The sequence below is a fragment of the Heptranchias perlo genome, chromosome 2 (genome assembly GCF_035084215.1).
Source record: "Heptranchias perlo isolate sHepPer1 chromosome 2, sHepPer1.hap1, whole genome shotgun sequence".
In the NCBI taxonomy this organism is placed as follows: Eukaryota; Metazoa; Chordata; class Chondrichthyes; order Hexanchiformes; family Hexanchidae; genus Heptranchias; species Heptranchias perlo.
The window spans coordinates 99,236,607-99,259,875 of NC_090326.1; the positions used below are offsets into that span (position 1 = coordinate 99,236,607).

Consider the following 23,269-nt stretch of genomic DNA (forward strand, 5'->3'; position numbering starts at 1 on the left):
TGTCATGGGCAAAAGCATCTGCGATAGGTAGGTTGGTGAGGACGAGGTCAAGTAGGTTATTCCCTCATGTTGGCTCTCTCACCACCTGTGTACCACTGTATGCTGATGGGACAGGACATACCCAGGGGTGATGATGGAGGAGTCTGGGATGTTGACTGATAGTCACACTCTCATAATCAAACCTATGTCAGGCTGTTGCTTGACTAGTCTGTGGGACAGCTCTCCCAAATTTGGCACCAGTCTCCAGATGTTAGTGAGGAGGACTTTGCAGCTGTTGGATGTGTTTTTGTCGTGTTCTGATTTGATACCTAAGTCGCAGCCGAGTGGTCCGTCCGGTTTTGTTCTTGTTTTCCTTTATAGTGGTTTTATACAGTAACTTGCTAGGCCACTTCAGAGGGTGGTTAAGAGTCAACCACATTGGTTACTTCGATGCTTTATAGAACAATCTCTAAGCCATTTTGTAAGGCTCACACCCATCAGTCCAACACATACACTGCTTTGGACAGTATGAATAAATAAAATATGACAATGTGTTTTAACCAAACTCCAACTGAAATAAAAAAATAAATAAAACACATCTTGCTGTAGCCTTATTGTTCAAGGGGCTGAAAATTGAACTTCCAATCAGATACTAAGGGCTAGAAATTGGGCCGTCTAGCGCTTGTTGTTTCGGCGTTATGCGGCCTCTCGAAGTGCCAAGATGGCGTCTTGGCTGCACATGTTTCTAGCGTGATGTGCGCCGGATGCCATCTAGCGCATGCGCAAATAATGAACGCCAGCAGCATATAGAGTAAGGAGGAAATGGATACAATCAGTGTGCAACGCTGATTTAAAGCGACGGACACCATTTTAGGACTTAACACTCCACTCAACGCACAGTCTTAACCACGACCATCTGAACATGTCTTAGAGTGCCTGAAGGACCACCCCCACCAGCGCTATTTAGTGGGACTATGCAGGATTTACAGGTTAGTTGCAGTATTATTGCTTCCGGCTGCTGATGCATTTGTAATTGTTTTTGGAGGTCTCCTATACTTGAATACTAGGACGAGGGGACTTAACCTAACATTTAGAACCAGGGCGTGCAGGAGCAAAGTTGGGAAGTGCTTCTACATGCAAAGGGTGGGAGAAGTTTGCAACGATCTTCTGCTACCGGCAGTTGATGCTAGCTCACTTGTGAGTTTTAAATCTGAGATTGATAGATTTCTGTGAACCAAGGGTATTAAGGGATATGGGGCTAAGGCAGGGATATGGAGTTAGGTCACAGGTCAATCATGATCTCATTGAATGGCGGAACAGGCTCGAGTGGCTAACTGCCACTGCCACTTGCTGCCTCCTACCACCTTCTCCTGCAAGAAAGTAGGACGTGTATCTGGGTAATGTGCCTGTCATGGTCGAATAGCTGCCAGTGTGTGTGGCCTGTGAGTTGAGGGTGGGTGGTTTGCAACAGTGGTAATGTGTAAGGGTGAGAGGAAGCATATGATTGGCAGAGTTGAGGACTGATGGAAAGAGTCTGTTGGTATGTGGGTGATGGGAGTGTGTAGTGCCTGGAGCAGTGGATGCAGCTAGTGGTACAGTTGGTAGGAGATGCCACTTGACAGTTGACCTCACTCACCTTGACCACTCATGTCAAAGCATTGAACAACTTCCTGCACTGCATCCATGTTCGTGGTGCTACGCGCCTGGCATTGACTTTGCCCCCCGCTGCCTCCCACTGCCTTTTGGGGATATGTTTGGAGGGCCTCTTGCCGTCCCCATCCCCCACCCGCAGATATAGGATGTCTCTCCTTCTGTCCACCTCTTGCACCAAGGCCTCTAGTGCATCAGCAGTGAACCTTGGTGCACACACTCTCGCAGATTGGTGAGGTCTGACATGCAGATTGGAGGATGTGGGATTTGGTATTGTGCAGGCTTTATTCGATGTTTTAACAGAACTCAATAGTTTTTAAACATAGGGACCTGTGTTTTATCTGTGTAATGTCTGATCTCCGTTAAGACTCCTTGCAGACAGCAGACTGTTATTTTCAGCAAATAACCGGTACTGACTACGTTTAAGAGATTTTAAGAGATATCCTCCCTTTAAGAGATTGGGGCACCCCCTGCTGGTGGAAAGTGCACATATCCTTGAATTCTTGTGTCAAGCCTAAATTTTAACACTGCTGTCAGGTAGGTGCTCAGGCCAGGTGAATGTCTCGTCCTGGCTGCGCAGGAAGCACCGGGTGCTGGTTAGACTAATTGGTCTTGTCCAATTTAACATCCTGAGTTTCAGTTCAAGTTCAAGCATTATTTCCAACTCAAAATTGTATACCTCAATTGAGCACCTGATGGAGTTCTGAACAACAGTAAATAACTCCATTTTGCGAAAAGGAAACAGACCAAGGAAGGACGTGGAAACAACTGGCAGGAGGAAAGGATAACAAAAAAAAAGCTCAATCTCTCCCTCTGCCTCCCCATCTCTCTCCCTCACCCTCCCATTTGCCTCCTTCTTGGTCCAATTCAATTATCCCCCATTCTGTAACCCTGCTTGACCTGAATACTCGGAAAGTGAGATGCATTGTAAGGTAATAGGCAGTTTCAGGAGAGTTGTGGGTAGTTGGCGAAGGAAATTACTGATGATTTGGGAGAGAAATGGGAGATGATTTGGGTATTTGTGATATGGAACGGATTTGGGTATTTGTGATACGGAACGGAGTAGTGAAGAGGTAGGGAGGTGTAGTTGGGGGAAGGTTAGTTAGTATTGGTGTAATGGGTAATTGAGAGGTTTTACCTGATTTCACTGAGCCAAAGATTATTTAATGAATTCACTGGACTGCATTCATTAAGGCAGGCAAAAATGTATTAATTTGTTGGATTCTATTGACTCATAAACATATTTAATGAATTATAATGATTGGATTCATTGAGCAAAATGTTACTTGATAAATTTTCTGTATTTCATTGTCTCAGGAACAGATTATTTAATGAATTTGCTGTATTTGATTCACTCCGCCAGATATTATTTAGTGAATTCACTGGATTCCATTCACTCAGGCACAGATAATTTAATGGATTGAATTGAACTACCAAGAGAAATGACATTCAGGTAACAGATGGGAGCAGGCCAAGAAACAGTTACCAGCACGGTAGAATGGTAAAATGCCAAATAAATGGGAGCGGGGATGGGGAGCAGAGAGGAAACGGCAGGTAGCTGCCAGTCCAGTAGAATGGTCACAAGCACTGAAGCAGAAGCAGGGTCTTGGAGTGGGAAGAAATGGTAGGAAGCTGGAGATGAAAAGTCTATTGGGCCACATCCTGAGGCTAACAGTGATGTGGTGCAGAACCTGGTCAAACCAGGGCTGAATTGGGGTAAGGGGGGGGTCTTGTAAAATTAAGAAAGTCAGCTGAAAGTGGGGAATTAAAATTAACATAATTTTAGTTTAAAAAATTGTAAGTTTTAAAATATATGTATTTAAAAGAAGTTAGCTTAAATAATGTTAAAAAAGTTACTTATCTAAAAGCAGAAAAACAGCTGGAAGAAAGGGTTGAAAGATTTGATGCAGAGCCACCTAAAGGCCGAAGGATGGAACTGTGACATTGACATAGGAGAATTCAACATTAAATGTTGACACAGTGTGAGAAAAAAATTATGACAATAAGAAGTACATTTTTTGGACAGGAAGTATGCGCCCTACATAAGATTTTTAATAAGATATAGGTATATACTAGTAAGTCTTCTGTGGTGTTGAACACAGCTGTACAGTCTAGAAACATTTTATTTTGATATTCCCAAACAACATGATTGCAGTATACCTTAAAACGGTGGACAACAAAAGCTGGCACTGTAATAATATGAAGATTGAAAATAAACTGAATAAACTGGAGAAGTTAAATTACAGCAAAGTGGACTATTGTTTTTATTTAACACTATATAATTGCAGCAGGAGAACTCAACATATACAAACCAGTACAAACCACAGACATGACCACTCGTGCACAACAATGAGAGGTTACTGATTAACACTGCAGCACAGTTAAGTAGACACCAGTGAATTAATAAAATAATAGTGCACCAGCCACTACTAAATCAATAAATTCACACAGCAACAGGCAGTAAGAAATCAATAAATTAAGAGAGAAACAGGCACTAGTGAATTAGATTCATAGCAGGCACAAACAAATTAATAAATGAATACAGCAGCGAGCACCAGTGAATTAATAAATTAATTGAACAGTGAAAACCAGTGAATCAAAAAAATCATAAGGCAGCAGGCACCAATTAATTAAAAAATTAACAGAGGAGCAGACACCTACTGCAAATTGGGCAGTAGACACAGGGCACATCAGCAAAATCAATAAATGAATATAGAAGCAGAAGAGTACCTTTTATGAAACCTGCTGTGTTGTTGGTTTGTGCTGATCCTGGCTTGGAGGCAGAGACAGGAGAGAGCTGGGAGGAAGCAAGGTGAGGATGACAGCCAGGAAAATGAGGATGTAGAAACATAAACGGGGCCTGAGATAAAGCCATCAGGAGAGCTATTTTTGGAGGTCTCAGCATGAGGAGTGGAGCCATATGAACCTGGGCTCTCCAGGAGGGGAGCAGGGCCAGAGGGCAGTATTGGATAAGAAAGCAACAGACTGATGGAAGGGAAATTTTTGTTTCATTTTTGGCAGAAAGGCCAGGTAGGAGGGGAGCAGGGCCAGAGGGGAGCAAGGCTGCGTAATTTTCTTGGAGTGGGACTTGAAGTCCAAAAGAGTGGTGAAGGACAAGATAGGGAGGCAAACAGGAAAGAGGCGTGGCATGCCTGGGCTGAGAAATAGGAGGCAGCAGGGCTTGGCCTGAGAGTAGATTATCATGGGGCCATTTCTCTACCACCCCCATATCGCTCCTTCTCACTCTCTTTCTGCCCCATCTCACTTGCTCTCTCTCAATCTCTTTTCCCATCTCTCTCTACAGCAATCTCTTTGCCTAACTCCTGCGACCATCTCTTCCTTCTCTCCCCACTTTTATCCCACTTGCTCCCCCCAATGACCCTCTCTGTCGCCCACCCATCTCTCTGTCCCTCCCCCAGAATATGGCGAAAGGGCCAGGACCCCCCCATATCTCCCTCCGATGTCTCTCTCTTTCCCCAGCTCTCCTGGAATCTGCTATCTCATTGCTCCCTTCCAGCCCCTCTTCTCCCACTTTCTGCCTCCTCCTTCTATGCCTCATTTCTGTGGCCCCTCTTGTCAGCTAGCAACCTCTCTAGCAATCTCTTCTCCATCTCCATTTCGCACAATCTGTTCTCACCATCTCTCCACTCTGCCCTTCCATCTGCATATCCCTCTCTGCCACCAGCAACTTCTGAGACCCATGTGTTTCAATGGACCTGTGATCTGCTTCTCTATCTTTGCTCTCTCTCCTGATTGTCCCTTTACAATGGCAGCCCAGATACCTATCTCACTGTAGCTGGACCTCTTGTCCAAGCTTCACATCTCCTTCCTGCTAGGCAATGGCTCTTCCTCAACACCCAATTGCAACATCTAGCATCACTGGGCATGCTCCACCCACACTCCTCCATGCTTACCCCCATTATCTTCTAGTGTTTGGCGAACCAGCTTGATGGCCAAAGTTGAGAAGTACAAGTCCAGTCGTGGAGGAGGGCCCAACAGGGCAGGGAGCTCTTGGCAGCTTCTGAATGGTAGTTTTGTAGCCACTTTTTATTTGGGTCCATGAGACGGACCGAAAAATGGGCCCAGGGGCAGGAAACCTGTAGTGGAGGTGGGCCAAAAAGCTACAGAACAGGTTGGAAGTAGAATTCAGGTCCTAGAGCAGTCGAATAGGACATCGAAAGGGTCAAGAACCAGTGAATGCATAAAGGCTACTTTAAGCGTCAACCGGGCAGCAGGGTCAAAAATGCCAAAAACTGAGTGTGTGTGTCTGTGTGTATCCGTGTGCGTGTGTGTTGTGCCTCCGTATGTGTGTGTGTGTCTGTGTGTGTGTGATTAATATCCATTTTCCAGCTGAACTCTCTTGCTCCTATTGACTTATTTTCCTATATTGCTTTTCCAAGGTTGCTCAAGCACAAGTAACCAAGTCTGGTCCCTTTACAATTGCAGAAGAGAAGCTTGCTTCTAAACGGGTGGCCCATATTATCAGTCGCAAAACATATCAAGCATTCCAGCTACTGCAAAAATACATGACCACCAGCTGAAACAGTATTCCATGTGGTCAATTTAATTTTAGATAAAGGATTCAATATTTTATAAGGAACTGTAATATTGCCTGTCTATCTACAAACTAATAATAATATTTTTTTCATGCAATTGCCATATTACTTCTGCTCTGCAAAGTTACCAGGAGTTATACAGAAATGGTGTTACAAATGCAGATCATATCTTACACAGAAAAAAAGGGAACATATTATGCAAACCCTTTTAAGGCAAAGACTTTCAAACTGGATGTCAATACAAGTCCAGACAATTAAATATATTCTTTGTATTTAACGACTTCCACCTTTCCAATCCTGCAGCTTAAATATATACAAACATAGATGACATTATGCATGACTTGACTGATCTGTGTTTTTGGAAAATATTAAAGAACTCTAGGACCCCGATATTTACGGGGAGGTGGGGTGGGAGCAGGGTGTGTCGGGGGTCCAGGAAAATTGGAAATTCTGCTGAATTTAACGGCAGGACCTCATTTGAATATTTTTACTCTGTTTCCCGCTCAGCAGCTGGCCAGTTTGAATGTTGACCGGCTGCTGGGCAGGAAAGCCAGATATAGAATCATAGAAAATTACGGCACAGAAGGAGGCCATTCGGCTCTTCGTGTCTGTGCCAGCCAAAAAAGAGCTATCCAGCTTACTTTCCAGCTATTGATCCGTAGCCTTGTAGGTTACGGCACTTCACATGCATATCCAAGTACTTTTTAAATGTACCATCCTTTCAGGCAGTGAGTTCCAGATCCCCACCACCCTCTGGGTGAAAATATTTCTCCTCAACTCCCCTCTAATCCTTCTACCAATTACTTTAAATCTATGCCCCCTGATTATTGATCTCTCTGCTAAGGGAAATAGGTCCCTCATAATTTTATACACCTCAATTAAATCTCCCCTCAGCTCCTTTGTTCCAAAGAAAACAACCTCAGCCTATCCAATCTTTCCTCGCAGTTAAAATTCTCCAGTCCTGGCAACATCCTCGTAAAACTCCTCTGTACCCTCTCTAGTGCAATTACATCCTTCGTGACCAGAACTGTACGCAGTATTCAAGCTGTGGCCTAACTTAGTGTTTTATACAGTTCTAGCATAACCTCCCTACTCTTATATTCTATGCCTCGGCTAATAAAGGAAAGTATCCCGGATGCCTTCTTAATCATCTTATCTACCTGTCCTGCAAGCTTCGGGGATCTGTGGACATGCACTCCAAAGTCCCTCTGTTCCTCTACACTTCTCAGTATCCTCCCATTTATTGTGTATTCCATTGCCTTGTTTGCCCTCTCGAAATGCATTACCTCACACTTCTCCGGATTGAATTCCATTTGCCACTTTTCTGCTCACTGACTAGTCCATTGATATCTTCCCGCAGTCCACAGATTTCTTCCTCACTATCAACCACACGGCCGATTTTTGTATCATTTGCAAACTTCTTAATCATGCCCCCTACATTTAAGTCTAAATCATTGATATTTACCACAAAAAGCATGGGACCTAGTACTGAGCCCTGCGGAGCCCCACTGGAAACAGCCTTCCAGTCACAAAAACACCTGTCAACCATTACCCTTTGCTTCCTGCCATTGAGCCAATTTTGGATCCAACTTGCCACTTTCCCTTGAATCCAATGGGCTTTTACTTTTATAACCAGTCTGCCATGTGGACCTTGTCAAAAGCTTTGCTAAAATCCATGTAGACTACATCAAACACGCTACCCTCACCGACCTTCCTTGTTACCTTCTTAAAAAATTCAATCAAGTTAGTCAGACAGGCAGAAGGCAGCAGACAGGGACGATCCCTGGCAATCGCAAAGATCGAGGATCAGTTGGGGGCGGGGTGGGCTCGGAGGGCGGCAGCGAGGAGGGAGTGGAAGGAGGGGGAGATCAATGTGGGGGGGGGGGGAGAAAGAGATCGCGGGGAGGAAGAGATCACTTGGGAAGAAGAGATCGTGGGGGGAAAGATAGGGATGGTGGGAGGAGAGATTGGGATAGCGGGAGGGAGATAGAAATGGTGGGGGGGGGGGAGGGATAGAGATGGCGGGGAGAGGGATAGAGATGGCAGTGGGGGGAGAGATAGATCGAGTCGGCAGATCTGGGGGGGGGGGTCGGCAGATCGGGGGGGGAGGGTTGGCAGATCGGAGGGGAGGGGTCGGCAGATCGGAGGGGAGGAGTCGGCAGATCGGAGGGGAGGGGTCGGCAGATCGCAGGTGTTGGCAGATCTACTACATAAGTTGAAATCCACAATATTTAATGTAATGATCATCCACACAAACCACAACTCATCCGTAATTATAAATTCTAGAATTTAAGTTCAGAAAACAAATTGTCATGATTTTTAACACTAGAAGGCAAGAACTTGTTTTTTTATGAATTTTGCAGTCTGTTGCATTTTATTGCTACAGACATATATTCAGTCATATATTCTCCAACCAAAAATTAAGCTCAACGCACATATGGAATACATATCATTACATTGATAGACCAGATCGCAACTTTCAAAAGGTTCTTTGAAATTTTGGCACTTATCAATTCTGAAGACCCCTCCTCCCAGATGGGCATATTGATATTTATGCTTAGTATCTCCTAGTTGTTAATAAGGCTGCTAAACTAATGAGACAGAAAGAGCTGCCAGATTTTGTTTTAAAAAGTGGGTAAATTTTACAAGGAATTTATCAGTATCTTTAGAATGCATGATTTCCTAAACAATTAAACTCTGCTGGGTGGGCTGTCAGATTTCTATCATCCTGCAAACATTGCCAAGCCTTTCACAAGAGTAGAATTTTAAGCAATTTTAGTTACCTGGGTTTGTAGGGATAGTTATTAGTAGTGCCAGAACACAAATGACAGGAGCCGAAGATAAAGTAAATTATGCAAATTGTCAAAATAATGGATGAGAATCTGTGCAGTTTGGGGCATATACAGGAATTTATATCTTCGCAATTTCCTCAGCATTTCCCAACTCTATTATATTCTGAAAATGTTCCACCTGATTTTCTATTTGTTAGCCTCCTAACATTTTCATGTGTCTCCACTATGTTTCATAATGTGGAGATGCCGGTGATGGACTGGGGTTGACAATTGTTTACAAATGTTTCATAATGTACAATTTGCCGAGATCAATTTTATCGATTCCCTTCACAATCTTGAAAATGTAATTAGATCCCTAAAAGTCTCTTCTTTTCCAAAGAAAATAAACAATACTTTGCATTTACAGAGGTATAAGGGAGTAGGATGTCACAACTTCCTCAGCCTTTCCTTCATAACTTAAATACCTAATACCTGGAATCATCTTCGTTATTCGTCTCTGTACTCTCTCAAGGGCAATAATATTCTTTTTGGGATTAGGGGCCATAATTAAATGCAGTACCCCAGATGGGATCCGACAGCCCAGTTACCTAAAAGAATTAAATCAGTCTAAACCTGGTTGCGTTGCTCCACATTATTTATTTTGCCTCCCATTTATACTTACCAATGTTCCAATGGTAAGTCAGAAAATGTAGTTTTATGCATCTAATGCATTCTATGCTCAATTACTCTACCTGTATTGGCCATAATTCACCGCTACATTCACTAAATAAGATTATACGAAGTACATGGGCAGCTTTGAATAGTACGGAGCTTTTCGCCACTCCCCTCAAATATATACACACATGAAGAGGTGGGATGGAGAGGGTCCGTGAACCTTCTCTCGGTTTTATTACTCTGGTGCCTCTACTTTTCATGGCATTTGATTAACTGATCCACTGTGATAGGAAAGCATAAAATTAACCACTATTGTATACAGCATTTATTGAAGCAGATAAGAAGAAACAGGAATGGATGATGGAAAAAGAAGCCAATTAAATTGTAGCAAATGATGTGCATGCTTTAGAAACACAGGAGTTACTCCTGCAATACAAATGTTTCTTGTGTTACTAAGAATCCAAAATAGAAAACATTTCTATTCAGAAAATGTGAATTTTTTAAATGATTTTTTTTTAAGCGTGATACTAGTAGTAATTCATACTGAGATTCACAGACTGGCAAAGTCCTTTTAATTAAGTGCTGATTTTTCCAACATTCAAGCTGAGTTGCTAGCTATGATGTGCTTCTACTGATATCAAGGAAGATGTTAGTTTTACCAAGAAAGTTGTACCAACAATGTGAAATACAAAGAAAAAATATGTCCAAATTGCAATCCTATCATGGTTGTTGCTAGAAAAGCTTCCTATAGCAGTTAAATCTTGCTTTAGACTTAGCTTCGCCAAATGAATAGGTATCTAACTATATTTTGGTAATAAAGGTTCCCTCCAGTCATTACAACAGTTAAACCTGTGAAAAATAGTCAGTGCAATTACCCACATTGATGCATTATCTTTGATTCTTAATGTAATCCTCTTATTCACATTTGTAACCTATGCAGCATTTGAGTTTCATTAGTTTGGTTCCATCCATTCTAATATAGGCTATAATTTTTAAACTCATAATGCTAGAGTTTTTGCATGTTATGAAATTTAACTGCTCATTCTACCATACAGGTATATTGCTGAACTCCTTATTCCAAAGATCCACATTTTAAAAAAAAATTCTAGCAAATTGAGAATAAGAGGGTCTATAATAACATTAGCCACTGTCTGCAATCATGACTTTAATGCAGTTAAATCTTTTTACAAATTTCTTAGTTCTGCTTTGAGCCCCATGCACAATACTTTGTTTGCAAGCCTTTGAAAGTTATCCTGCCCACATCCTCTCTGCTTTAGTATGAATAAGGATGACAACTGACAGCTCCACAGCACTGACAGGGCAGACCAACAGCCCACCTTCCCTATTCTCAATCCAATTAGACCTCTAATCCTCTAGATGAAAGGCCCAACTACACACGTTCCACATGACAAGGACAGGTATTGATTATTTGTCACTACAGTTAACACCGCCCCTGTTGAGGCCATTCTGACAGAAGCAAACCTCTCAAATTAGACAGCACTTCAGCTGCCCCAGAGGCCAAATGGCAAAACAAGTAAAGGCTAATAAAAGGTATAAAATTGAACAAATCATAACATTATGACAGGTTGATTGTTCCCAGCAGTTCAGACAGTGTGCTCTGCCAGACTAGTAACAGGACTTGCTCCTCCTCCTTTTCTTATAGTGATGTTCCAACTTTGACTGAATTAAAGGCCAGAACAATTAAGGCATTTGACCAGCAAAGATAAGCCTGGATAGTAACTATCATCAAGGGACACAATGTCAATGGTAGGCTGCATTTGTCAATAGAAGCCTACATGACAGGCATATGTCTCAACCATTATCTTCCACAATCTGCTTTCTCCAGTTTTGTTTCCATCTCTAGCTCAAGATCACACTTTATTGTCCTGGTTTTTAAATCAATAAAAGAACTCTGAAAATTCCAAATCAAATTAACATCTCCACAGTGTTCATTATATTTAAAGTTGGCATACTGTCCAATAAAACAGGTAGTGGGTTCTAATATATAATTGTAAAAAAAGACAAAACACAAACAAAATAATGATGGGCTCGGGGGTGGGGAAGACAACCAGGTTTTTACTAAATTGCTGGCAGTAATTTAATTACAACCTGCAAGAAAATTATATTAAGGTGAGAGGCTTGACAGCCCTATTCGTAATCATATCAAATTTTTCTAAAACAAATGTCAATCTTATTTGAGTAAATGGCATAAAACAACATTTCCAAAAGCATTTTACATTGTTCTTACAAATTGTTTCAATGCAGATACCAGATAATAACAATCCAGGCTTTTAAGAAACAAATGTTTCTTTACAAGTATGTGGTCATAACCATGTAGCTCCTGTGCAGTACACTGCATTACAAATGAACAAATATCAATTTTTGAGGTATTTTCTTGCTATATACGGAAATCCCCACTCCAAATTGGAGCTCATAACACAGGCTGACACTTCAATGCAGCACTGAAGGAGTGCTGCATTGTCAGCCATTCCATCTTTTGGTAAAGCTTAGGCTCTGTCCACCAGTTCAAGTGGACATAAAAGATCCCATGGTACGATTCATAAAAGAAGAGGGCAATCTCCCAATGTCCTAGACAAAAATGATTCCCTCAACCAAATAAAACAGATTATTGGTCATTTATCTCATTTTCTTGCACCTTTCTGCGTACAAATTAGCTACTACATTTGCCCACGTAAGAACACTTCAAAATAAATTCATTGATTGTGAGGGGCTTTGGGATGTACTTTGGACATGATAACACATTGTACAAGTGCAACTCCTTTTCTAACTTTAACATATACACCTTATTGGAGTTTTCAAAATACTAAGAGCAGCAGCACAAGGTAGCATAGCATCATAGTAGGTACATCACAGAAGGAGGCCATTTGGGCCATCGTGCCTGTGCTGGATCTTTGAAAGAGCTATCCAATTAGTTTCATACCCCTCCTCTTTCCCCATAGCCCTAAATAAAAATAAGAACATAAGAAATATGAACAGGAGTAGGCCATACAGCCCCTTGAGCCTGCTCCGCCATTCAATAAGATCTTCGACCTCAACTCCACTTTCCCGCCCAATCCCCATATCCCTTGATTCCCTTAGAATCTAAAAATCTATCAATCTCAGTCTTGAATATACTCAACGATGGAGCAATCAAAGCCCTCTGGGGTAGAGAATTTCAAAGATGTATAGCCCCCTGAGTGAAGAAATTTCTCCTCATCTCAGTCCCAAATGGCTGACCCCTTATCCTGAGACTAGGTCACCTAGTTCTAGACTCTCTAGCCAAGGGAAACAACCTCTCAGCATCCACACTGTCAAGCTCTGTCAGAATCTTATATTTTTCAATGAGATCACCTCTCATTCTTCTAAACTCGAGAGTATAGACCCATTCTACTCAATCTCTCCTCATAGGATAACCCTCTCATCCCAGGAATCAATCTAGTGAAACTTTGCTGCACCCTCTCTAAGGTAAGGAGACCAAAACTGTACACGGTACTCCAGGTGTGGTCTCACCAAAGCCTTGTACAATTATAGTAAGACTTCCTTACTCTTGTACTCCAACCCCCTTGCAATAAAGGCCAACATATCATTTGACTTCCTAATTGCTTGCTGTATCTGCATGTTAACTTTCTGTGTTTTGTGGACAAGGGCACCCAAATCTCTCTGAACACCAATATTTAATAGTTTCTCACCATTTAAAAAATATTCTGTTTTTCTATTCTTCCTCCCAAAGTGAATAACCTCACATTTACCCACATTATACTCCGTCTGCCACCTTCTTGCTCACCTAACCTGTCTATATCCCTTTGCTGACTCTTTGTGTCCTCCTCACAGCTTACTTTCCCTCCTAGCTTTGTATCATCAGCAAACTGGGATACACTACACTCGGGTCCCTTCATCTAAGTCATTAATATAGATTGTAAATAGCTGAGATCCTTGCGGCACCCCACTGCTGACCTGAAAATGACCCGTTTATTCCTACTCTCTGTTTTCTGTCCGTTAACCAATCCTCTATCCATGCTAATATATTACCGCCAACCCCATGAGCCCTTATCTTAGGTAACAACCTTTGGTGTGGCACCTTACTGAATGTCTTTTGAAAATCGAAATATACTACATCCACTGGTTCCTCTTTATCTACCCTGCTAGTTGATAGAATTTTTTGATGAGGTAATAGAGGGTAGATGAGGGCAATGCAGTTGACGTGGTGTATATGGACTTTCAAAAAGCATTTGATAAAGTGCTGCATGGTAGGCTTGGCATCAAGATTGTGGCCCATGGAATAAAGAGGGCAATAGCAAACAGGAAACAGAGAGTAGTGGTGAACGGTTGTTTTTCGGACTGGAGGGAGGTGTACAGTGGTATTCCCCATGGGTTGGTGCTAGGACCACTACTTTTCTTGATACAAATTAATGATTTGGACTTGGGTGTACAGGGCACAATTTCAAAATGTGCAGATGACCCAAAACTTGGAAGGGTAGTGAAAAGTGAGGAGAACAGTGATAGACTTCAAGAAGATTTTATGAGGCTGATGGCATGGGCGGACACGGGGCAGATGAAATTTAACGCAGAAAAATGCCAGGTGATGCATTTCGGTAGGAAAAATGAGGAGAGGCAATATAAACTAAAGGACACAATTCTAAAAGGGGTAAAGGAACAGAGAGATCTGGGGGTATATGTACATAAATCATTGAAGGTGGCAGGGCAGGTTGAGAAAGTGGTTAAAAAAGCATATGGTATTCTTGATTTTATAAATAGAGGCATAGAGTACAAAAGCAAGGAAGTTATGGTAAACCTTTATAAATCACTGGTTAGAGCTCAGCTAAAGTAATGTGTGCAATTCTGGGCACCACACTTTAAGAAGGATGTCAAGGCCTTGGAGAGGGTACAGTGGAGATTTACCAGAATGGTACCGGAGATGAGAGACTTCAGTTATGCGCAGAGACAAGAGAAACTGGGACTGTTCTCCTTAGAGCAGAGAAGATTAAGGGGAGATTTAATAGAGGTGTTCAAAATTATGATCGATTTTGAAAGGGAGAAATTGGTCAGTAACCAGAGGACATATATGTAAGACAATGGGCAAAATTGCCAGGAGGGAGATGAGGAGAATTTTTTTTATGCAGCGAATTGTTATGATCTGGAATGCACTGCCTGAAAGGGTGGTGGAAGCAGATTCAATAGTTAATTTTCAAAAGGGAAGTGGATATATACTTAAAAAGGAAATATTTGCAGAGCTATGGGGAAAGAGCAGGGGAGTGGGACTAATTGTATAACTCTTTCAAAGAGGTGGCACAGGCACGGTGGGCCAAATGGCCTCCTTCTGTGCTATAAGATTCTATGAGTATTTTCACTTGCCCAGATATTTAGACACATTAGTACTGTTTCCAAGGTTTCATCAAAGAACTATTTTCACTTTGTTTTGGCGTAGTGATTTTATTATGTGCTCTCATGTGATCTCCCCTTGACTTCAGAAGGTGGTAGAATAACACTACAATAGACAATGACTTAGGCTTTAATTGTCAAACAGATTTATTAATCAGTAAAGAAATAAGTGAGTAGTAGCAATGACGCAACATGGGTTTTATAGGACTTATTAAACTTAACTTTCTACTAAGTAGAAAGTAACTCCCAATCACAACTGCTATGTATTCTTACATGGCAGTTCTTATCCTTTTCTCACTGTCCATGGAAGTCATCTGGTCGGACTATCACTGTCGGAAAGATTTCAGACAGACTCGATAATTTGAACCAACTAGGCTGAGAAATACTTTCCAGAAAAAAGAACGAGACCAAACAAATTTAAATAACCGTCTGTCAAGTTCTAAAAAAGCTGCCAATCAAACACATATTTCACACAATCAAACAAATGCCAAACAAATGTTTGTATTTCAGTTGAATAGCTTGGCTCCTCCATTGAACACATAGCTAAAACAAAATCATGAAAATGTGTAACATTTGTATCAAGATAGATCAGGAATAATTTTCTGAGTGAAACTGATTTTTAACTCAATGGGCCGGATTTTGCAGTAAAAGTAACAGAGCTAACAGCTCTCACTGTTATTTCTGTGCAAATCATACAGCAACCTCCGGCGAGCACACATGCGCAGTTAAACGTGGAAATCCGGAAGTTGCTGTACAAGATGCGATCTTCCTCCACAAGCTCCATGAAAACGGCATCTCACTGTCTGGTTCCCCATTCAAATGAATAGAACAGTGTGAAATTCCTGCATTGACATCATAGATACGGACTAATCTCGCCGGAAAAAGTTAGGGCTTGTCCATTCTGATGTAAGTACTCTGTTAACGGCGTGGTAAGTCTTAATAACTGCCAAACAACCTCTCTGGCACTGAAAATTAACTTTAATAAGCGTGGAGTCTCATTCCTTCAGATTTTAATTGTTGATGGACATTTAACATTTTTAAAAATAAATTTAAATATTTTTACTTTTATTTCATCTCTGACTCCTAATTCAATCTTTCTTACAATCTCTTTATTTCAATTTCTGTACCTGATTTGACACTGAATTTACTATTCTAATTTACACTTGCTGGTTCAGTCTCTGCGCGGCTTATTAATGATGGTTCAATCTGATTGGTTATGTGGATACACAGTTGCTTGTCCTGTTCACATAGGTCCCAGATGCCCTGTAGAGGGCGCCGTGCTTTTTGGCTGTCTAATTTAAAGCAAAAGCTCACAGAAAGTTTATGGGCAAGTGCAAGTGTAACGAAAGGCGGGCGCCATTCGTTCGCCGCTCACAGCAAAATCTGGCCCATTATATAGAGTGACAAAATGCTAATTTTTGTGATTTGGATATCCTTAATAATGCTCACCTTTTGTGCTGCAAGATGTAAAGCAGTCCTCTGGCTGTGGTCTGCTTTGTTAACATTAACTCCAGCCTTAAGGAGTGCCTCAGCGCAGTCCAATCGGTCAGCAAGCACACAATACATCAGTGGCGTCCGGCCAAATTGGTCCTCTGTATCCTTTAAGTCTGGATTTGCTGGATTTAAAAAGAAGTTGGGAGAGAGAACAAATTAAGATTTTTTTCAAATGTTGGATTAAACAATTTAATTATTTCAGCGTTGGATTAAAATCATATCAATGATTGAAACTGGTTGTCACAACATAGGCAAGTTACCTTCAGGAATTTTATAGTTTGGGGAGAAGTTGCAGACCAATGTATCTTGCTGTAAAACTTGGTTGACATCATTAAGGAGGGAGTCTTTGTGACATAAAATTTATCAATCTTTTTCTATCTAACTTTTTAAAACATTGTTTCTATGAGCCCAACGCCAACTGGTGTACCAAAATTAATCAGGCAGCAATACAGACACAGTACTATTTCATGAATCTCACCTCACAGTTGGCTCAGTAGCTACAATACTTCATACAGCAAGATGTGGCCTTGTAATACTAGGGAAGACCCTCTGAAGGCTTCATCAAAACCTCCGCAATGCTTAGATGCTCCTGCTGGAAACCGCTGCTGCCGACCCAGTGGACTTTCAGGATCGGTGAAGGTTCCTACCGATGCATATCAATGGCAGGCATCCACGACACTAGAGGCACGTCTGGTGAGGTGCCCCCTTAGCTCCCTTTGTAAGGAGGCAAAAACACCCAGTGTATTGGCTGCTGATGGTCTGCCTGGCCACCGAATGGCTAGGGACATGGGAACTCTTGGCATTTGGGTGTTCCTGTGCCCGGTCCCACTCCCTCCTACACCACTGGCTTTGTTTGGGTGAACAGAGGTTCTGCTCCTCACAAGGTCCTGTAGAATACCCAACATAAGGCTCGGACTCAGCATGTCCAGATCCTGGTCTAATTTGTGACTCTTCCTGAAGATCAGGTTCAGGGCTGTGGATTTTTGACCTGTACTACTCTATTTACTACAACCCTAATTTCTGTAACAGTAAAGAAAGAACTTGCATTTTTTTTTAGCACTTCATCAAGTCCACATCCCAAAGTATTTTACAACCAATATTTAATTTTTGAAGTGCAGTCACTGTAGTTATGTCAGCAAATATGGCAAACCAATTTGCTCAAAGCTATGTCCCACAAACAGCAAATGAATGCATGACCAGGTGATCTGTTTTTAATGCTGGTGTGAGGAAAGAATGTTGCCCAGGAAACTGGGAGAAGTCCCTGCTCTTTTTTGATTAGTGCTGTGGAAATACTTTGCATCCACCTAATCAGGGCTTTGGTTTAACATTTCATCCAAAAGATGCTGTAAAGAACTTATGACTGGTTCTCGGGTCAATGCTACAAACATGGCTATAGCACTTTGTTCAGTAGCACCCTCTCACCGTGATTTCTCTCCCAGTACTTCAAAACCAAGCAACCACTTGTCCAATATCCCAAACTCCAACATTCCTCCACTCCTCCCATAATTCACCACCCCTCCAACACTATCAAACCACATCACCTCTCCACAAACCCCCCCCCCCCACCCCACCAACCCCCCAGTACTTCTACACGTCTCCTATCTACCTGTAAGCTGGAACATGCCTACCATCTTCCTCTGGACTTTGGACTTCATAAAAAAGGTAAGGCGTGAAATTGATTAAATAGCTAAAGAAATACTTAATAGTAATTAAGGCCACTGATTAAAATTTCATGAAAATGTGGACACAATCACATAATTTGGAATCCAAAAAACACAGATATTTTGTAATAAAAATGCAATTTCAGTTTTTCAATCACTATAAATCAGTGGCCAAGATAATATATTGCATGTTACTTTACCTAAATAAGGCACATCCTCTGAGACACCATGAGCAATATATATATATATATACACACACAAAGTTTTCTATGATTGTTCTTTCATTATTTCCAGTAGAGTTTTATCAGAATTCAAATCTACCATCACCGTGTCTTTTTTCTCTCAATGTTATTATTACATCCTTTTGAGTTTTGCCATATGACTCCGTGTCATCACAGGACAAGGAGAGTGTTTTTACAACCTGGGTTACAATAGGGTCACCTGTCAGAAAAGATGAGTTGTGCAGAGACCCAAGTAGTTCTAGTTGTTTTGTATCTGTATTGGTACTGCATATTAGAAGGAACACAAGTGTTCATTTTTGACAATTACATGAAATTATTTGAACAAATTCCCAATTGCAATACGTGTGCTGCACATAAAATTCACTACCAGAAGAAGATATTGTGATGTCAAAAAACAGATCATTGTGCTTTCCATACAGCACTGTAACACTTTGTAGCAGTAATTGGGTTAAAAAGATCTTGACTGGCAAGAAATGAGGTTCTGCAGAAGCTACAGCGCAAATGCAGTAAGTGCTGTGGATGGCAATTCATCTTCTATATAGTATGATTGCCTGATTCTAAATAAAGGATTTTTTTTACCATTTTCCCACCAAAATGCTCCAGTTGATATTTATTAATTAACCTATTGCACTGCAGTTTTGTCATTATATTGTAAAGTGTTTCACTACAGATGAGAGTTTCTTACAATGTCAAACAAATAATAAACAGAGGTCCAAATCTTTAATACTTAATAAGTTAGCAATCAAAAGATGGAAATAATTAGCACTAATGATTTCTGGCTTCTACTTGTCTCAAACAGAAAGCGAACAATCAAAATATATCATTTTAAAAAATGAATTGCAAGAGTCTAGAATTTACAGTTAACTTATTGCGCTGTCAAGCTATTAGCTTGTCCTTAATGAAAATTTACACCAAAATATGTGTCTACTGAAATGCAGTGAGCATATTTAAAGTTTATTTATTTTAAGAGAAATGACAGATTTCAAAGTGGTGCTGATTTAGGAATGTGAATGTTCCCATGATAGTCTCATTATGAAGCCAACAGTGGTCAGTAATGTTTTATCACTTTAGCAGTACAAATTCGTATTAAGTAACACACATTTAACAGACTGCTCAGAATCACCATCTTACTATTTTAATGAAATTCTTGTCCTTTTTCAAAAAAATGTCTCATTCCATAAACACACACAAGATGGATGCTGCTCAGAAGGATTCTACCTTCAAATGAGGTGTTGGTGGAGAGCTGAAGTGATCCTGCACAATATTTCAGCCGCAAATGCTGCATCACAGTACAGGTTGGCAACAGAGCAACTTCTCACAGAATGTGCCCCTTTACTCAGGCATGCCATTACGGGAAGTGACAGATGGATTACAGACATTTCCCTACTTTTCATTGGGGAGGGAGGGGGAAACTGAGAAACAAAAAAGAATAGAATTTACCTTGTGCTAGCAGCAGTTACAGAAAATTATCAGTAGAAACATGAGAACAAATCATTGATCAGCCCTCTCAAAACATAATATGTTGCATACCCCAGGGGTTTATAGGTAACAACTCCCTCCAACGTCTTTTACTGTACATCATTAGCGAAATTATTTATTTGGTGGTAGGTTTTGCAGCCATCTGGTTTCGGTTCAACATAAAGATTGGCATTTCCATTAATTAAGCAGCTGTGGAATGGAGTCGTGAATAATGTTCAAAAAGTGATCATAACCCTCTGTGATGTCACTGTAGAATTAGGCTATCGTGTGCATCTTAAAGAAGAGCATTCCTACAGGGCTTAAAACAAAAGAATTGTGGTGCCCTGAATAGCATTCACTTGCATAGTGAGGGGCTTTGCATTACATACAAGGTGCACATTTGAGAGAGTGACATCCTTTTCATTGAGAAGGTTTACTGCGCTCAAAAAGGGGCGCACATGGTAATGTAGTTCCTGTCAATTGCACCATGTGCCTGGGGAAATACAACCACTCTTAAAAAAAAAACTGACAGCCCTCTTGCATTGATGAAAAAAGTTCACTGTATAGGATGTGAACTGGGCCACTCACACTAACAATGCATCGGTTACTTGACTTTACGAGGCAGTGATGCTGCAATGGTACCCCCCACCCCAGCCCCAAGAAATTCAGTACTTTAGTGACCATTGGCAGTGCAGTGCCTCTGGTAGAGGTGGGCTTCAGGTCTGGGGCAAGCAGGTGGCACAACTCCATTATTGACTCACGATGGAAGTTGCCCTTCTCAAACATTGCCGAGTTATGAGGTTCAGATACAAGCAAGTGGATCTGTATACATGGAGGCGTGAGTACCCGAGGGTGGGGCCAGATGCTGCCTATGGTGCCTGAGAAGCCTGATTTCATGGAATTTTGGGGACGGGAAGATTTCATGGTTTTAATTGAAAGAAAAATTTTAAATTTAATCTGAGAAGTTGACTTAAATATGTAAACAAAATGTATGTGGAGATAAAATAAAATGAGCAAAACTCATTGGGCCAGATTTTGCTGTCAAAATAACGGTAAAGCTAATGGCGCTCACCGTTATTTATTTGCAAATGGTACAGCAACTTCAGACAAGGGCAGATGGGCAGTTAAACTCAAATATCCAAAAGTTGCTGTACGAGTTGCGCCGCTCCGCCGCTAGCTTCGCGAAAACAGCAACTCGTTGTCTGCCTCACCATTGAAATGCATTGAGTGGCGTGAAGTTGCTGTATTTGCGTGGTAGATATGAACTAAACTCGCCACAGAAAGTTAAGTGTTGTCCATTTCAGTCCAAGTATCCTTTTAATGACGTGATAAGTGTTAATTACTGCCAGTCAACCTCTCTCTGGCACTGAAAATTAACAAGTATGGAGTCTCATTCCTTCAGGTTTTAATTGTTGCTGGAGATTTTTAAAATGTAAAATTTAAAATTATTTTTTTTTCAACTTTTCCTTTCTGTTTCTTTTTTCTCTGTCTCTTAATCCAATCTTTCTTTCCCTCTCTACCTGATTTGACATTGAATTCACCCACTCTAATTTACACTTCCTTCTCTGTCTTTGTGGTGTTAATTTAAAATCCTTCAATCTGATTGGTTAAGGAGATACACAGTTACTTGCCCTGTTCACTCAGGTCCCAGATGCCCGGTTTCCCTCGCTGTGACATTGTCAGCTCGCACATTCAGCAACTTGCCATGCAAAAATTTAAAAACCTAAACATACAAGGGCAAGTCTAAATAATAGCAGACGCAGTTAGATGTCCTGCTAAAGTAAAATTTGGCTGAATATAAACATGGACATAAGAAATTATAATGGGAAAAGTTGACACCAAAAATGTGATTAAAAAACATCACAATAGGCAGTCAAGTGACACGGGCAGAAAGTGTGCGCAAACACAAGACCTTTAATAAGATATAAACACACTTAAGAGGAAGCTAGATAAACACATGAAGGAGAAAGGAATAGAAGGAAATGCTGATAGGGTTAGATGAAGTAGGGAGGGAGAAGGCTCCTGTGGAGCATAAATACCAGCATGCAGCTGTTGGGCTGAATGGCCTGTTTCTGTGCTGTACATTCTATGCAATTCTAGATGTTTTTGTCCATTTATACAAATTGTTCAAGGGAGAAAGAGAGAAAAAAAAAGGACAATGTTACATTGATGGAATGCTATGATGGTAGTTCCACTGTCTATGGCACTAATATAAAGGACCCTAATTTTCAAAGACCTGATAGCCTACATTTTCAGGAGTCCTATAAGTTGCTGCTAGGTCTCTATTTAAACATAAGAGCATGGAGCTGTGTTTGTTCTTTTCTGGCCATGAGAATCATAGGTCTTCAGTCTTGTTTTGGTGCAGCAACAGGAAAAAAAACCTAAGAGGGAAGAGTGGCGCAAGGATGTTCGAGGTCTTTAAACAGTACACCACAAGGACTATCTTTATAATATAAAAGTCTCCACAAACAAAAGTATTCTGTTTGGGGAGGATAAGATATTGACAAAATTATGTTTGCTGAGATACAAACATTGAACAGTTTGGTGTAATTTATGCAGATTTTGTATTAACATGCATCTAATGTTACATCAAGGAAACAACAATTATAATTATACTGATAGCAAGATCAACAAGTTGCAAATCATAAACTGTTCTAATAAAACCATATGTAAAAATTGTACCATCACAATTTTTACACCATTTATCAAAATATACCAAAACCATGTTAAGACATTGTGTTCATTTATTTTAACTAGTTTACCTCTGTATAATTACTTCAATTGAATAGCCATACTGAATTTGAAGAAGTTGAGTTCAAGTTTGACCAAGAGCAAGAACAATTTTTTGGTTTGCCCTTGAGTTTAGAAGATTGGTGGGTGATCTAATCGAAGTGTTTAAAATGACAAACGAATTTGATAGGGTAGATACAGAAAAAATATTTCCTCTGGTGGGGGAATCCAGAACAAAGGTGTATAATCTTAATCTCTCTGGTCTGGTCTCCATATTACAAAAAAGATATAGAGGCACTGGCGAAGGTAAGATTTGCAAGGATGATACCAGAACTGAGAGGTTATAACTATCAGGAAAGACTAAACAGGCTGGGACTCTTTTCACTAGAAAAGAGAAGGCTGAGGAGTGACCTGATGGAGGTCTTTATAATTGTGAAGGGGTTTGATAGGTAGATGTAAGAGAAGATATTTCCACTTGTGGGGGTGTCCAAAACTAGGGGTCATAAAAATAAGATAGTCACTAATAAATCCAATAAGGAATTCAGGAGAAACTTCTTTACCCAGACAGTGGTTAGAATATGGAACTTGCTACCACATGGAGTAGTTGAGGCGACTAGCATGGATGCATTTAAGGTGTAGCTAGAGATGTACATGAGGGAGAAAGGAATAGAATA

General features: G+C 40.8%; 1 protein-coding gene across 3 annotated transcripts in view; it reads right to left on the minus strand.

Moving 5' to 3' along the window:
• invs (inversin) overlaps nt 1-23,269 on the minus strand; it is a 351,132-nt gene that overhangs the window by 226,768 nt on the left and 101,095 nt on the right. For all 3 annotated transcript variants that reach the window (XM_068004896.1, XM_068004906.1, XM_068004888.1), the window contains one exon: nt 16,460-16,626. In XM_068004896.1, coding sequence (XP_067860997.1) covers nt 16,460-16,626 — 167 coding nt within the window. The remainder of the gene's footprint in view (nt 1-16,459; nt 16,627-23,269) is intronic.